Below are 17,050 nucleotides of genomic sequence, written 5' to 3'. Positions count from 1 at the left end.
TAAAGGTGGTGTTGGGAGGAGGCCATGGGGAAGTAGCCCAGGAAGTTGTAGCAGTTACAGGAGGCACTAGACAGCTGCAATCCACAGGGCCCTGGGCTGAAACCTGGAGTAGAGGGCGGGCCCGGGTTCCCCAAAACCTCCCAACTCCTGGTCAGACACAGGAGAAGTTGACCTGGTCTGTGGGTTCCACCAGAGGGGGGGTCTCTGGGCTGTTCCCCGACCTACATGGTGGATTGGCAGAGACTGTGGGGGTGGTTCTTCTCTTTTCCCCCATGCTGGCCAGTGATGACGTTATCTGAGTGAACGGCAGATTTGAGCCATGGACGTGGCCATACTGAGGGCTGCCATGAATCTCTGAGGCAAGCTTATCCGCCAATAAGTGCAGGACCCACCAAGGTAGAGGAGGAACTTTGTCACAGTAGTCATCTCTGCTTGGAGTCTGAAATCACCTTGTATGGGCCCACAGTTGCCAGGAAGTGTGTGTGTTCCCTCACCAACCCAAAAAAGCTCCTTACATGGACTATGAAGCCTCCTTAATCAACAAGCCTTGGCTACCTCAGTGCCACCTGTAAGAAAAACCTCAGTCAATTCAGCAAGGATTTCAGATGCAACAGAACAACCTGTACACCTCAACTATACTTTGCTTATACTTAGCTCCACCCAAGAGTAACACACAAGGCGAATACTGTCAAATTTTATTTGGAACAGGATGTCTCCTACACCTGACATCAGGCAAAAGACAACCTCTCCAATCCTCTCTCAACTCTTGCTGCTGTGTGGTTTTATATATATACATAAAAAGCACTTTAATGATCTTGCAAATTAAAAGCAAGTCTCCCCATCCCCATTAAGTTGCTGGTGGTGTTTCAGAAGCGTTCTAAATTTCTGGGTGCTGAGTGAGAAGTGCAGAGTGCCAGAATTAAACACTCCCTGACAACTCCTCACTTAAATGTGTGGAATACTGAAGTCAGTCTTCTAATTACATTGGCATCCTTACAATGAAAATGAGAGAGTGGGAGCTGGCAAGAAAATATATAAACGCACTCCGATGACATGAGCTGTAGCTCACGAAAGCTCATGCTCAAATAAATTGGTTAGTCTCTAAGGTGCCACAAGTACTCCTTTTCTTTTTGCAAATACAGACTAACACGGCTGTTACTCTGAAACCTGTAATTAAGCCATAGTTAAGCTTGCAATGGAAGCCTTTTATCAGCCACTGATTACAGTTATTAGCAAAAGCCAAAATGTTTCAGAAAACTAATGTACTGAAGTTAACATACTTCTCCTTCTAGATATACAAGGAGGAACCACAGTTGGTGTAAGCTGGCATTGTGCCACTAGCTTCAATGGAACTACACCACTTCATACCAGGTGAGGATCTGGCCCACAGTGTAATAAAATATTGTTAGTCTCAATCCTTCAGGATTTTTTAAATTCTATTTATGACCTGTGAACAAATGACCCATTGGCAAACTGTGAGATAGCTAAAAATATATAGAAAATAACCTTTTGTCCCTTGCCAAACCATTGACAGCTTCTAGCAATAAAATACAAGGCGGTATGAACAGGTTTTTATTTAAATATTGTAAGTTATTATTAAATATTTATGTAGTGTCATATCTTTGCACGGTTCTTTTGTCAGTTCGTGATTTTTACATTATCAGCTAGTTTACTATCCAAGGTGTGTTGAGGCCAACAAACCTAAACTGCTGTTTTAGTCTGTATTTATTTACCATGGGCAGCCTGTATTTTGTTTACTAAGATAAAGATTCAAATCCACAATTACTAGTCTTTGCTGAAAATGTGCTAACAAGTTCACAGTTCTCAAAGCAGTTGTATCAAATCATGCATTTGCACTTATTTTTAAAGGCTGAATGTTTTCTAGGTGAAATTCAAATGATCAAGTACTGTGTGACTGTGAGCCTATTTTCCTTTGTATTTATGATTATGCAATGAAAGCAAAATTGTTTTGTGGCAAATTTTATTTGGCACAGGGTCATATGGTGAGTTCAAGTTCAAAGGGACTGAGTATGGTCCAATTTGGACCAAAATTATATTTTGCAAAATGAAGCTTATTAAATGCAGACACACGTCAGCCCTAACACCATACATATTTTCATGAATATAATATTATCAGTCCAATAAACACAGGATTTTTACAACAAATAATCTCCTGCATCCTGTGCCCTCAAATGCTGTAGCATCACATTGCGTTTGAGAGCCTGAAAGTGAAACTGACTTCCTAAAACCAAAACTCAGCTAAACTGAATAGTCTACTTTCATTTCTAAAGCTTAATGAAATACAAAAAGTAAACAAAATATGAAAACAGTGGGAAGTAATTTTTTTAAAAATGTATGGAGCCAGATCCAGAGCTTGTGTAAATCAGCATAGCTCTACTGAAGACAATGACACTTTGCCAATTTATACCACCTAAGGATCCAACCTATGATGTTTAATGCGATAAATGTCCCTTTCCATGTTTATTTCAGATCAAAGTTCTTGCTTTGTAGCACATTTTGATCACCAGAGTCCCAAATGAACCTATCCAGCACATGCAATTCTTTAATGAGGCAGTTTTATCTCCATGATATAGACTTGTAAGATACTAGAGACCCAGAACTGACTACTGGAATCTACTAAGACATAACCAGAGATTACCATACTGAATTCTACCCCTACAAAAACCGAATGGTGGGGTAATTTGGTTTAGAACTATAGAATCGTAGGACTGGAAGGGACCTTGATAGGTCTTCTAGTCCAGTCCTCTGCACTCAAGGCAGGATCAAGCATTATCTGGGCCATCCCTAACAGGTGTCTGTCCAACCTACCCTCACAAATCTCAAATGATGGCGATTCCACAACCTTCCTAGGCAATTTATTCCAGTGCTTAGCTATCCTGACAGTTAAAAGTTTCTCCTAATGTCCAACCTAAACTGCCCTTGCTGTAATTTAAATCCATTGCCTCTTATCCTATCCCCAGAGGTTAACGAGAACAATTTTTCCTCCTGGTAAAAACTTGTGTCCCCCCTCATTCTTTTTTCTCCAAACTGAAAAAATTGGGTTTGTTTAATCTTCCCTCATAGGTCATGTTTTCTAGGCCTTTAATCATTTTTGTTGCTCTTCTCTGGACTTTCTCCAATTTGTCCACATCTTTCCTGAAATGTGGTGCCCAGAACTTGACACAATATCCCAGCTGAGGCCTAATGAGCGTGAAGTAGAGCCAAAGAATTACTTCTTATGTCGTGTCTTACAATGCTCTTGCTAATCCATCCCAGAACGATGTTTGCTTTTTTTTTGGCAACAGTGTTACACTTTTGACTCTCATTTAAGTCTATGTCCCCCAGATCCTTTCCTAGGCAGTCATTTCCCATTTTGTATGTGTGCAACTGATTGTTCCTTCCTAAGTGGAGTACTTTTGCATTTGTCCTTTACTTGTGTTTTTGTTTAGTTCTGTTTTTGCTTGTAATTGTCTGCAATTATCTGGATGAAGTTAGGACTTCCTGGGATTTTGCTTGCTAAGACTTCACATTCCAAAAAGCTTCCAAGCCTGCTTACCCATCTGACCATTACCCAGTTGGTGGCAAATTATACAATCACCCAGCATTTAAAAAAGGGAAAAAAGTATGAACAGTGATCCAAAAATGGTGCCCATGGAACCCAATGGACAGAAAAGTGATTCTTCCCCTCCTATTTTGTTCTGTAAGGATTATCTTGTTGAAATCACCACCAAAAATCAAGTTTAGGTATTCAGAAGTTAATAGGTTCATCTTAATTTTGCATACAGTGGCAAGGTGTTCTGATGAAGATTCTTTTCAGAAGTAAGACTTTCATCACTTACCTTGGAAACAAAACATTCTGCAATAGCCACAGGGTCATTTTCACAGTTTTTCAAATCTTGCAAAAGTTCACTAATAAAACAAATAAATAAAAAGGAAGAAAAATTTAACATATATACAGTATTTTTATACATATACATACATACACACATATATACACACATACACACACACACATATATATGCTGCTTCTTTGTCTTTGTCTTCTTTGTCTCCTCTCACATCATAACAGCCATCACTTTTTAAGCATTAATTATAACCACATCAACATTCATAGCTACACATTTCTTGTTTCCTTCTGCAAAAACACAACTGTAATTTGAGTTTCTTCTGTGCTATTCATGTTATTCCCCTTCATTAGGCAAACAGTCATACACAATCATATGAAAATACTGATTTGTGTGCACACAAATGGGTATCTACTCACATGTCAGCCAATTAGTCATCTGACTGGAGAATTGCATGTGGCCAATTTCAACACATGCATAAAATAGTCACACACAAAGGTATGTCTAGAATTACATGCACCTGATTCAGGGAGTTTCATTTTTGACACTATATTAAATGGTCAAAGAGCAGCACTTCTACTACTACCCAAATGAATTCAGATTTCTCTCCCTCAGGATTTTCTACTAGACCCCATCACCATTGCACTGGAGGGCCTTTCACTTTAAATAGACGGGCAAGACAAAATTGTTAGTGGACTTCATGGGATTCTCTGGTCTTGTCCCTTACCTAATTATGGGAACTCTGGTTACGATAAGTTTGTTTTGGAAATAGGCTCTTGGAAATGACAGTCCAGCATGTATTATTTATAAACCACAAGTCACAACACGATCACGGGATAGTGGTCTTCTAAGAAGAGATGAACAAATTCTGTGACTAGAGCCCCTTCCCACAAACTTGAAATATGCTGGCTGTAGTGCTTCTATTCTATTCACACAAAGGAACTGGTCATCAGTTACATTTGAATACCAATAGTGATGTTCATGTACAGTGAAATGTAAAATGCAGTGAAGCAAATGTCCTATTGTGTAACAATTGTTTCCTGACTTCATATGTTCTAGGAGGCTAGAAATAACTTCTCCTAATCTATCAGGAGAGGTATCTCAGCTACTCGGAGAATCACAGTTGAGAAGCAGGAATGGATTGCATATACAGAAAGAACTGTAATAACTTCAGAGTAAAAAAAACCCTTATCTACCTTTAATAACTGGAGGAAAGAAGCTTTTTCCTTGAAAGAAAGATATAAAGATAAAAATTGGACCACTGGATGTCTGGAAGAAAACGCAGAAGAAAATAAAACCCCTAGAAGTAATACTTCTGACACTTCAAGCATGAATTCTTTTATAGTGTGAGCAAGGCACTGAGGGAGTATGGTCACTGTTGCCCAAGATTCCATTCTTGAGGGCCGAGTCAAGACATGGTTTGATCATTCTGATTTTGTAGTGTAAAACACACAGAAAATGAAGGCAAGAAAATTCAAGCAGAGGAAGAAAACCTCTGAGCTTTCTACAGTCTTCAACTTTGTTGAGCTGCAATGATAGTCACACTTAGACAAAATCAGGAACAATAATCCTAATTGCCTGTCAAACAAATTACTTATAGGACCCAACTGCCCTTAAGGAAATCCTTCCTTAGGTGCCATTTTTGTCCCAGGTGAGAGTTGGCTTCTTCCACTGCAGTTTTGCGTGCTGAGAATTCTAAGCTTGCACCTGGAAGATTTCTTCTTCCAGTGGACATCAATTCCCACTCGATAACAGTAGTAGAAAAGTAGTAACAGAACTAGGAGTTCAGACTTGTATTTTGCCCCTCAAACTTTCAAAAAGATCAGTGTGTCCCGTAGTCGGACTATGAGTCAAAAGAGTTGGGTTTTCTTCCCAGCTTTGTCACCAACTCACTATGTAATTTTGGGCAAGTAATTTAACCTCTGTGCCTCAGCTTCCCCATATTGCATATGGGGATAATGCTACCACTTGCTCATACTACTTGTCTGTAAAGCACTGTGAAATCACAAATGAAAGGTGCTGTAGTAATGCCAAGTTATTATTTTAAAGACTGATTCCTTTTTTGCGATTGAGTTTTGGAAATCATGCCAACTGTCCTGAACAGCCCCAGGAAATTCCTGTTGTCCAATAGCAGAAGCTCTCTTGAGCTATTAGAATATGTAAACACTCATGAGTTGTTACATATTGTTAGCTGATCTGAGGAAGAGCTCTGTGCAGCTCAAAAGCTTTTCCCTTCCACCAACAGAAGCTGATCCAGTAAAAGATATTATCTCACCCACCTCGTTTCTAACACTCATGTTGTCAGTTCTACGGATATTGGCATTCTCTAATGCTATATTATTTCTCTCAGAGGTGCCAGTGTCACTACCTATAAGATTCTACACTGCTTCAGTAGGTTCTAGGAAATGAACATCTAGAACATCAGTATTGGTGAGAAGGGCCTGCTTGTGGGGGAGTAACATAAAATAGAGGAGTACTGCCCAGGGGTTCTAATCTGAATATCTGAGTCCCCTGTAATAATCCTCTTGCCTCCCTTGTTGCCAATCAGCAACTCAAGTTTCCATGTGGCAGTAGAGAGATGCCATCTTGCAAACTGCACCAGAAAGGGAACTAGAAGGTTCACAAACTATAAAAAGGGATACTTCCCAAGTCCTACCTATCACAGTTACAGCTGGGCACTTGATTTGCTGAAGTGACCTGTGGGAGTCCAATGGCATGAGAAGGCAGCAGCTCTTTTAGCCTTGTTTGCCATGTATGTTACGGTTTTCACAGACAACAGAAAAACAACAGTCCTCAGTATTTGTGCCACTCTGATGCTCACTGGCCACAGACTTCATGAGTGTACAGAATGAGTACTTGGAAGCAGCTAATATTGTTCTAGCTAAATTACTGAAAGGAATCAAAATGGTGTGCGCTACTAGTTATAGTCCAGTTTGGTTGACAAACGGGGAAATACAACAAGCGTTGCTATGGGCTGGATGGGCAATCGTAACAACAACAAGTACTAAAATCCAGTGATTGAGAGGGAGGGAGGAACAGAATTCACAGATAGGTTTTCAATACAATATTTTCCTTTTAGCTGGTCAGTTTTTTCACCATAACCCCTTGAGGAGTCTTTGATTAATTGGACTGACTGTTGGTTTCAAGGCAAAATACTGTGAGCGGCCTAGCTTAGGGGAAGATTTTCAAAGACAAAGTGTAGTAAGACACCCAACTCCTACTGGAAAGTCAATGGGATTAAACTCCCATTTGTGTCTTTGAAAATACCTTGCATGCTGCATATCTTTTGATTGTACATGAAGTTAGGCATGCTTTTGTTTTGTTCATCATCTGTAATCAACATACTACAGAAAGAAAGAAGCAAGCTGAAGACAAGGCTTTCCCCCCCTTCCTGATCTGAGACAGAGTGGAACAGAGAGGGGAATGATGAGTGTATGTGGGGGAGCATTTTTAGTCTCCAGCCCAGAACAGTTAAATGGCCATGGAGTACTGCGCATATCTAAAAGAGAGGGGTAATCCAGTTGCAGTGGCATTATTGAAAAATTCTTCATCTTCTCAACAGACAAAGTGCACCATTTGGTGAACAAAAAAGAAAAAACAGCAAGTGCAGGCAAGTAATTAGTACTTTAAAACTGATTTTTCATTTTTTAAGTGTTTTTACAGGTTTATAATGAAAACGTCAGGCTACCGGTAAAAAAGAAAAATCAAGGGAGAAATACAACACCAGCATAACTACATGTAGCCCAATAAAGTTCCTCTGGCCAAAATTACTTAGCGGACACATACTTTTCTTATGTTTCTTCTGTTTTAATATAAAGTTACTTTTCCCCCTAAATGTAGCACCCAGAGTTATTTCTAAAAAATGCTTCTCTTGAAAACAATCCAAATGATGTCAGCATGAAGATAACAGAGCAGGAATCATCTAACATGATATATTTAGAGATACTGCTCCTGCCGCAGTATCTGTATAATTGAATAGGAGGTTAATGGCAAGTCCAGGCCAGCAGAGTGGTAGATACACGATAATGCAGGATCCAGGTCAGCAGTTTTCCCTTATTCCAGCACAGATTCAGCACATGCTGGCCCCCTTCCACTATGCTTAGGAAAGGTTAGCTGCAGTATTCAACAGCACTTCAATGCAGAACTTCATTTCAAGTTTTAAATACAGTACCTGATTGGGTGGGGAGTTTGTCTTAGATTATCTTTTACACTGAAAAGTATTTGTAAGGACTTCTCTGGGAAGGAGGGGCAGAGAAGCAAGACAGCAGAAACTGGTTAGGAGAGAATTTTTCTTCCCTATGTAAGGAGTGAAACAACATAAGCCACATTGGAAAAAGAGAGTGGGGTCTTCCTCCATGATATGAAGCAAGACAGAAGGAATATATTCAGGTGCTCTCTTCTGAGAAATGGCAAGGGGAGCTTTCAAAGTAGAGAGGGCCATGACGCAAGCACTGGAACTAGCATCACAATAGCAACTTTGATAATTGGTGCAGTCTAAAACTCAACAGTGGTTCAGCTACAAGAAGCAACTTGAACTAGATCACAGTCTACCGTGTCTTAGTAAAGACCACAAAATCCCAGTATTACAAACCCTTATGAAATCACCATAGATAAATCCTACCATGTGTGTACAATAACCACGTTTTAAAATTAAGTGACCGATCTTTATTTCTCTGAATACCCATAGGCATCAAAATCCACATTCCAGATGAATGGCCAAAGACAAGTTTGGAAAAACAAACTCACTTTGAAGCTATAAAACCACACGCACGCACTTGAAACTGCTAACTCATAACTGCCAAATGCAACTTTTTTCAAATGTAAAAATAAATAAAGTTAGCAAGCAGACTCTAGAGCGCATTTAAGACCCAGCTGCTACATGCCAAGTTTCAGACACGAGTACATTTTTATAGAGGAGAATTAAATCCCTGAATCTATATTGGGATCTATAATGAAAATGGTCAATCTTCAAAGCTACAGTCCACATAGTCCTTTAAATTGGGGGCCTTGGAAGACATTAAAGATAAACTTCTTCCAAAGTTCTAGTAAAACTAAGTATAAAGCACATGATGATTCTCTAAAATTGTAGCACAACTATTTCTCCTCAAAAGTGATTTGAAAAGTTTGTTTTTTTATTAACTTCTTAAGATCTTTGTTTGCAATTTTGCTATTCCCCTGCTACAGTCGACATACTACTAAGCAGCACATATACTAAACAGTATTTACAGTTTTGCCAGAAAAACTGCATCTACAATAGGGGCTATTGCCAGCACAGTTCTGTTGGTCACAAATCACACCTCATGCTACCCCTGACCTACGTAGCTATGTCAGCAGAAGTTTGTAGTGTACACCTTGCCCCACACAGAGTACAGGGTGATGACTGAATTCTCAACCTGGTGAGAAAGTCAAGCACTAACTGTCTGGAGGTCACGCCAAATAAGTCAAATTTGATGTTAGTAGATTGCAGGACGGAACCTGAACATAGTGTGAGGATTATATTGGTCTCTTAAATTGACAGTATTTGTCTGCTGTTTCTTACTCATATTGGGAAGTTGGGGTTCTTGCTGTTGGAGGATTAGGTGACAGCAATGGTCAAGATTATTTTTCCCTATGTCTAGCCCAGAAGTTATAATCTCAATACCATGAGATTTTATGGCTCCATCATCTTATGTTTAGGCTACTTCCATATGCTTTCCATAAAGTTACACCTTAAATCCATTCAGAAACTGAAGATTGCGCAAGATGCAGCAGCCCACTTAATGTGCAGGGTACCTCACTGTGAGCACACTGCACCAGTTTTCCATGATCTGCATTATCTGCTTCGGGTTTCTGGGAGGAGTTCTAGGCATTGTTTTTTTTCCAATAAAGCCCTAATGGACCTTCGTGAGAATCCACCTCTCTCTCCATCTGATACTGCTCCAGTTATAATCAGCAGAACCATTTTAGTCTGGCAATCCATAGGGATGGGGTCTGTTGACACGGATATTCTTTGTGATGGACTCTCAACTTTAGAATTCATTCCCACATTTTGGTTTGAGAGAGTCTGAATCTGATGACCTGCAGGGCATGAGGAAAAACAACTATTTTGGGCTTTCTGGAGAAATAAGCAATAGGCAAGGGAGTTGAGGGAGTGTAGGACACCAATATGATCAATAAAGTTTGTTCGTTTTGTTTTGGGCGGTTGACCTTGAGTACGTAGGCAAAATTATACTGCTAGATTCAATAGTGTTTTCAAATGTTCGTGAATAATACCCGGAGCATGAGATAGAGGTTTTTAAAACTTTTTTGTTATATACACCATAATTAGCTCGGGGTGGGGGACTTTGCAGATAGTTCTAAGCAATAAAGAAAGAACTAATTCTTAAACATTGATATTTTAAAAATATAAATTTATTTTTATGTATTGTTTTGCCATTTGAAATAAACTTTAGTACGTTGCAAAATGTTATCTTTATAGGGCCAAATTTCTTTCCTTTGTGGGAAGAAACTGCATATGGGACAGGAAATTCAGAAGCAAGTTTCAGTTTGCAGCATTTCCTTCTAAACGGTCTGTCAGAACTGGCAAGATTGTGGTTCTATGCCTGCAGATGTTGCAAGACCTACACAACCTGACAACACCTGTCGAGACTAGAGAAGATTTCCTCCCCTCCAAAGGCAGAAAGGAAAATACACCAAAAAATGAAGGGAAATTTTTACTTATACAATCAGCAGCTAAAATTATCAGGATGGGCATAGATGACCTAATCAGAAACATGAAACAAATCTTGTTGAGATCAAAGAAATATCAATTTCTTATTTTACATTCATTGGCTGTACCAATCCAAGGAAAAGTATTTATTTGTTTTTTTCCCCCGTTAATACAGTATCCTCCCTTGTTTTCACTTTGTCAAATATTAACTTACCTGTTGAAATGGTAGATATCTTGTATGTTTCCAAACAGAGCTGATCGTTCTTCTGTCCCCAGAGAGAGCTTGGATTGGTCAGTGATACAATCAAGGTAGTCCTGTGAAATAAATTAGAAGGAGGCCTTAAACACTCCTGTTCTTTTCTAGATCAGTAAATGGAGCTATCTTTAATTGTGCAAGAGATTAGTCCCTTCCTATCAGTTTCACATTATTATTACAGTAATCCCCTCAGTAGCTCTTCTGTGAGCAGTCATTCTATTACGAAAGATAACAATACTTATCTGTTCACTCAAACCAAGAAAATTACTGAAGACTGAATGCTACACTATATTGCTTACATTGGACAGAGTACAGTTTTTATAGCTACAGACGTACACATTTGACCCATGATAGTTGAATTGTCTCAGTTAGTTACTCAATAAAGTCAATGATGTTCTTCCATATTCATTTTCTTTTTAAATCAGTGGTTTTTAGGATTTTTTTTAAGTGAGTTATATTGGTAAGACACCTGGATTTAATAGTGATTCCATGACTAGAGGCTTGGAAAATGCAATCATTTCAAAGCTATAAAGAGGATTTGTTTTTAATCCTAAAAGGAAGAAAATGCACTCACCACCAGTTTGTACAGGATAGAACTCCTATATTTTTATCCATAAACACACAACTCATCCATGTGGACTGCTAAACTGAATGTTACATTGACATACACTCTAGCAAAGATTTATTTTCATGTCTAGAAATATGGTTTATTTAATGGCATATAAACTAGATTACTTAAAACAGTCAGGACAGTATAATTCTTGCAGGGCAATAGCTGCCAAACTCTTCCTCTGGTTCTGATAAGGGCTCTACTCCCCAACGTGTCACCTTTCATTATTGTGCAGTTACAGTATTAGGGCTCCTCAGATAAGGGCAACCAAATCCACAGAGCTGTTTAGCAGAGCATAAGTCATAAAGCAAGGAACCCAGCACATCACTACAACATTTATAAAGAAACTCTGCAGGAGGAAGGAAAACAATAAAGGAAAAGTGAAAACAGCTGAAAATGTGAAATGAAAATAAATAAAGGTCCCTTACCCTGGGGTTAGACAATGTGGTGTGGCACCGTACCAAAAGCCACACAACATTCCACAGCACTAAAAGGAAGGAACCCTGTGAGATGTCAGCTAGATCATGAAAATCTTTACAGTATAATGGCATTCCAAAGACAAAAGGGGGGAAAAAAAGGAAAAAAAAAGACAACACCACACATACAGGACCAGATTCAGCCTTAGTGTAAATCCCGCCAAGACAAATGATTTACATCAGGCATGAATCTGACCCTTGGCATTTAGATGCCCTCTCAAGAAGGGTTTTGAATTACAGAACCTGAGTCTCCATTCACTGATCCCAGTTTCCCACTAGTGGAGCTGCACTGGCTTCAGCACAATCATAGGTGTAAGAAAAATCAGGACCAGTCATTCCTGTTCCTTTGTGTTCTACCATTGGGTCACCTGCATTCCCTCCTTCACTTACCTCACACGAATTCTAACCCCAATAGTCTCCTCAATTAAAAGGATCGTTCACCAGCACCGTCTAAAAACAGCATCTTATTTCTAACTGGTACCGTTCGAAAACTGTACTACTCAAAGACAGTTTCACAAGTGGTAGGCAGCAAGTAAGCAGCATAGCCTTTATTCTTCAAAAAGGCTCTGCAAGGCACAGCCCTGCCCCACCAGTACCTCTACCAGCCTGTGACCTCATAGTCCCAGTCTGTTCTTGAAGTATGTTTGCATAATAAGTCCTCGGAACAAAGACCCTGGGGTTTTCTAAACCCTATAACTGACCTTTTGTTTTTACTCAGGAGCTGCCTAAGAATAGACAATTTTAGAAGTTTGGTGGGGCAGCTTAGATACAGCACTCTAGGTCAAAGAGCCAGACGCAAATGCAAAATAGAGCTAGAAGGGACACTTCCAGCTATAGTTTTAACTTGTGGTTCTTTTCAACAAAATGTAAAGAATGAATGAATGAATGTAATAAATTAACCTTCCCTGCCCTACCAGTAAAACCAACCATGTAAAAATGAATAATATGGAAATCTCAGGCATAATTCCCATCCTTTAAAAACGTTTAATGTTATTTTTAGCACCGAGGATTGCAACAGAATTCTGATGTTACATGACAGAACATGTTTAAAAAAACACCTACACACACTTTTTACTGAATAAAGGAAAATTTTCTTCTGCACATTAGTGCTATCTTACCTTGGTGTTCCATTTTCCCAAAAGAGGAATATTCCACAAATACTTTCACTTTTTAAATTTTCTTGTAGCCAGTGTACAGAGAATGACCTCAGTTTTGTGACTTTTTTTCACATCTCATCTAGTTATACTCCACATATATCTCACATACCCACACACTCTTGTGTCCATCACTAATTCTTAATAAGGAATAAAAAGACTTTGTACACAAAAAAGAAAAAGAGAAGAAAAAAACCAGCTCCACATGAGTTGGTGCTTTAGCTGCTGACACTGTTTGACTAGCCTATGTTTTGATACAGTGAAACTACAGATTCAAGATTGCTATTCTCTTTTGAGAAATTTCCCTTATAGCTACATTTCATCCTCTCCCTTCCCCCAAATTACTTTAGAGAGAAGTTAGGAACTCATTGTTCTATTTTTGCTTTTTGCAGATTAATGTGAACACAGTGCATCTGTTAAAGCAGATGACGGAGTTAATGAAGGGTATACTACCTCACTTTCAGGGAACTGCTGAGACTTGAGACTGCTTTCAAAATCCTAATGTCTTTTGATGGTAGGCACAAGTCTTTTGACTCACAGGCACAAGTTCTGCAACTATTAAAGTGACGTTCAACAAAGCAGAAGAGGGAAGGGGAGAGAGAAATCCTGTCCAAAATGTGTCTTTATTAGATCATTCAGATTTTTTTTTTAACTAGGGGGATGACATTTATTTTTCCCAATTAAAAAAACAAAAACAAAAAACACTTATTTTCTTTTTTTCCATTTGTCTGAAAGAAACTTGAGAGAAGAAAGGAAAGAAAATTCTCAAACTTTTTTTTTTTTTTAAGCCAGACACGCACATGTTATAGGTCAGAACAGGACATCTGGGGAAAGCTTGTGGGCTATATTAACAGCAGCATTTATATTTCAGTAGTACCCTGGGGCCAACCAAGTCAGTGCTATACAAACATATAGCAGTAGGTAGTCCCTGCCCGAAAGAGCTGTCAGTCTAAACAGGACAAGTTATAACAACAGGTGGATGAAGCAAATAGGCAGGCTGGGGTCAGGGTGGGGGATAAAGGTGAAAGGGCAACAAAAATAGGATGTATGCAGTTCTGAGCCAATCAGGAGCAGTTGTCACAACTCACCACCTGCCTAGCCCTTTTTCTGGCAGCTTTCTTTATGCCTAATGGAAGAGATTAATTTTGAGCAATCTTCACAAAGCGGCTTTGACAAAGGCCGGGCACAAAGTACAGGACAGCACTTGCATTAGTAGACAGAGTGCACCGTAAGGAAATATTATCCCCTTAATTTATATCAGCTTTATAACATCATATGTGCTATCTTTAAGGCTTCATAAACTCATTCAGGAAGTAGACGTGGTATTAGGATGCAAACCTTCAGTGGGTCAATGATGAAAGCAGATCAAAGGTTTACAGTCATGATTTTCCCCCTAATTTTAATGACCTCTTTAGAGTACGATACTTTAACCCCAAGTCAGTTACTGAAATCTACTGCCGCATATTGCGTATTAACAACTGTAATCATGAATGAAAGGTTTGAAGCTCTCAGATGACAGGCCAGGCTGCCAACGTAATGATACAGTGCAGAAACCAACAAACTTTATTAGGACTGAGCACAAGGCTTAATAATTGTATTTGTTTCTTGTCAGCACTCCTGGCCCCCACTGCCTGCGCCGAGGGATTTGTTTATAACCTTTGCCTTTATTGCTGTTTTATTGCCTGCCAGAAGGCCCAGCAAAACACATAACCTCACTTTATGAAAAAAAGAACCCTCCTCAAATTGATGTACGGTGCAAGGATTGCTTTAATGACATCACACAATTTTCTAGTCCTATTTCTTCAAACCTTTCCACACCTGGAAGAGTCATGCCAGATTCCCTCTAAGGATTGCTTGGCCTCCCTTGTTGGGTTTGACATTTTCTCAGTTTATCTTTCATCACCCTTCAAATCTATGGAGGAAAAAAATCTCCTACAAGCTCTTATCTCACCCTTCCATTGGTCTCCTCCATAATCATGTGAGAATGACCCTACAGGGCTATGAAAAGGAGATGGAAACTAACTTCAGGTTATCCAGTAAATGATCCGCAATTAGGAAATGGAATAAACTGTCAATTTGTAAGAAGAGAGTTTTGTGCAGATTCACATGTTGAGTAAACCAAGTTTTTGAAGTCCTAGCCTCAGGGAACTAAGCGCAAATTCACTGGTAGCACTTTTACCAAACTAATCACCTATGAATTTTTTGCATGTGGAGGTATTCCACTTAAAAAGTTAGCCTTAGAATAGATTGCTCAGATTGCAGACTAAAATATGGGAATACCTATGGCAAGGAGTAGTGGTTTTCAATCTGTGGTCTGTGGACACTATGTCAAAGATTTCCATAGGGGTCCGCACCACCATTTGAAATTATTTAGTGTTCCGCAAATGAAAAAAGGTTGAAAACCACTAGCATAGAGGGTAGGAACTACATTACCAAAACACACTGCATAGAAAAGACAAGGTCTTATGCCTTTGTCTTGTAAGATTTATTCAGCTCTGCAAGACATTATATGAATGTTAGAGAAGCTCCCAGTTATCCATTTACAGGATGGGACTGAACATCTTTAAAGAAGAGGATACAAAAGACACAGGTCAATGGGTAAAACTGCTTAAAACAAACTAACAATGTAGACATTCTCCTTTGCGAAAAGGCAAGCACATAAAATATGACACGTGTTGATCAATATCAACATTAAAACGATTCTTACCCACAAAATAAAACCAGATATCAAATTCACAGTCATCCTCTTCAGACAAAGGCCTGAGGTGGGAAAAAGCAGACTGACCCTACATTTTGCCTTCAATGTCTTAGTGTCTTATTCAACAATTGAGGACCCTTCACTGCAAACACTCTCCTCCAGCCCCCAACATGCTCATATCTAGAGATTTAGCAAGAATGCCTCAGCTGACTTCAAGTGTTGTAGCAGCATGTAGGAAGATAGCCAAGACTTAAACCATATGTCAATATCTTGAATTTAGCTGAAAGCAAGTGGAAAGCCAGTGCAGCCTTTGGAGAATTGTTATAACATGCTTCCTGTGACTAATACTGCCAAGCAAGTGGGCAACTGCCATCTGCACCAGCTGCTTCTTTTATGTGTATATTTTATCTACATATTTATCTGGCATCCAATGCCACAGCTTCTGGATACCATACAAAGATTAAAAACAATATTGACAAATATGTTGGTCACATCAAGCAGGCAGAATAAGACAGCTAAATGCTGGATTCATATGAGAGCAGCTCATTACAATTAATATAAAGTACAGTGAAAATGCAGTTGTAAGTAATTCACAGGTTTGCTCCTTGTTAATATATCCTATTTGCTTGACTACAGGAATCAGTCTAAGGGTTAATTTTATAAATTGTTTAAATCAATCCACTCCTTTCAAAAACCAAAACTATTTAGCTAGGACTTCTCGAACAAAGGAAGTCTCTCTGTAATATACTCACTTACACTGGCAGAAGACATGTCACTATTTTAAAACAGCTCTCGCTTATTCTGTAGTTGTTAATGAATACACCTGCTATATAAGAACAGTCATACTGGGTCAGACCAATGGTCCATCTAGCCCAGGGTTCCTGTCTTCCAACAGTGGCCAGTGCAGGTTCTGTTCATTCCCTCTGAAGCACAGGTAACCATCAAGGGATCCATCCCCTGTCACCCATTCCCAGCGTCTGACTAATAGAGGCTGGGATATGTCAGAGCATGGTTTTGCATCCCTGCCCATCCTAAATAATAGTCATTGATGGACCTATTCTCCATGAACTTATCTAGTTCTTTTTTGAACCCTATTATAGTCTTGGCCTTCACAACATCCTCTGGCAAAGAGTTCCATAGGTTGACTGCATTGTGTAACGAAATACTTCCTTTTGTTTGTTTTAAACCCACTGCCTATTAATTTCATTTGGTGACCCCTAGTTCTTGTGTCATGAGAAGGAGTAAATAAAACTTCCTTATTTACTTGCTCCACACTAGTCATGATTTTATAGACCCCTGTCATATCCCATCTTAGAAGTCTGT

At 39.2% G+C, this 17,050-nt stretch overlaps 1 protein-coding gene across 6 annotated transcripts in view; it reads right to left on the bottom strand.

The window, feature by feature from the left end:
• Positions 1 to 17,050, bottom strand: part of PLEKHG1 (pleckstrin homology and RhoGEF domain containing G1) — a 215,366-nt gene that overhangs the window by 46,470 nt on the left and 151,846 nt on the right. For all 6 annotated transcript variants that reach the window (XM_073337635.2, XM_073337636.2, XM_078852205.1 and 3 more), the window contains 2 exons: positions 10,748 to 10,848; positions 3,840 to 3,909 (listed from right to left, as the gene is read on the bottom strand). In XM_073337635.2, the coding sequence (XP_073193736.1) occupies positions 3,840 to 3,909; positions 10,748 to 10,848 (171 nt within the window). The remainder of the gene's footprint in view (positions 1 to 3,839; positions 3,910 to 10,747; positions 10,849 to 17,050) is intronic.

The sequence above is a fragment of the Lepidochelys kempii genome, chromosome 3 (genome assembly GCF_965140285.1).
Source record: "Lepidochelys kempii isolate rLepKem1 chromosome 3, rLepKem1.hap1, whole genome shotgun sequence".
In the NCBI taxonomy this organism is placed as follows: Eukaryota; Metazoa; Chordata; order Testudines; family Cheloniidae; genus Lepidochelys; species Lepidochelys kempii.
The sequence above is the reverse complement of the archived record's forward strand: the minus strand, read 5'-3'. Positions and strand labels throughout refer to the sequence as shown.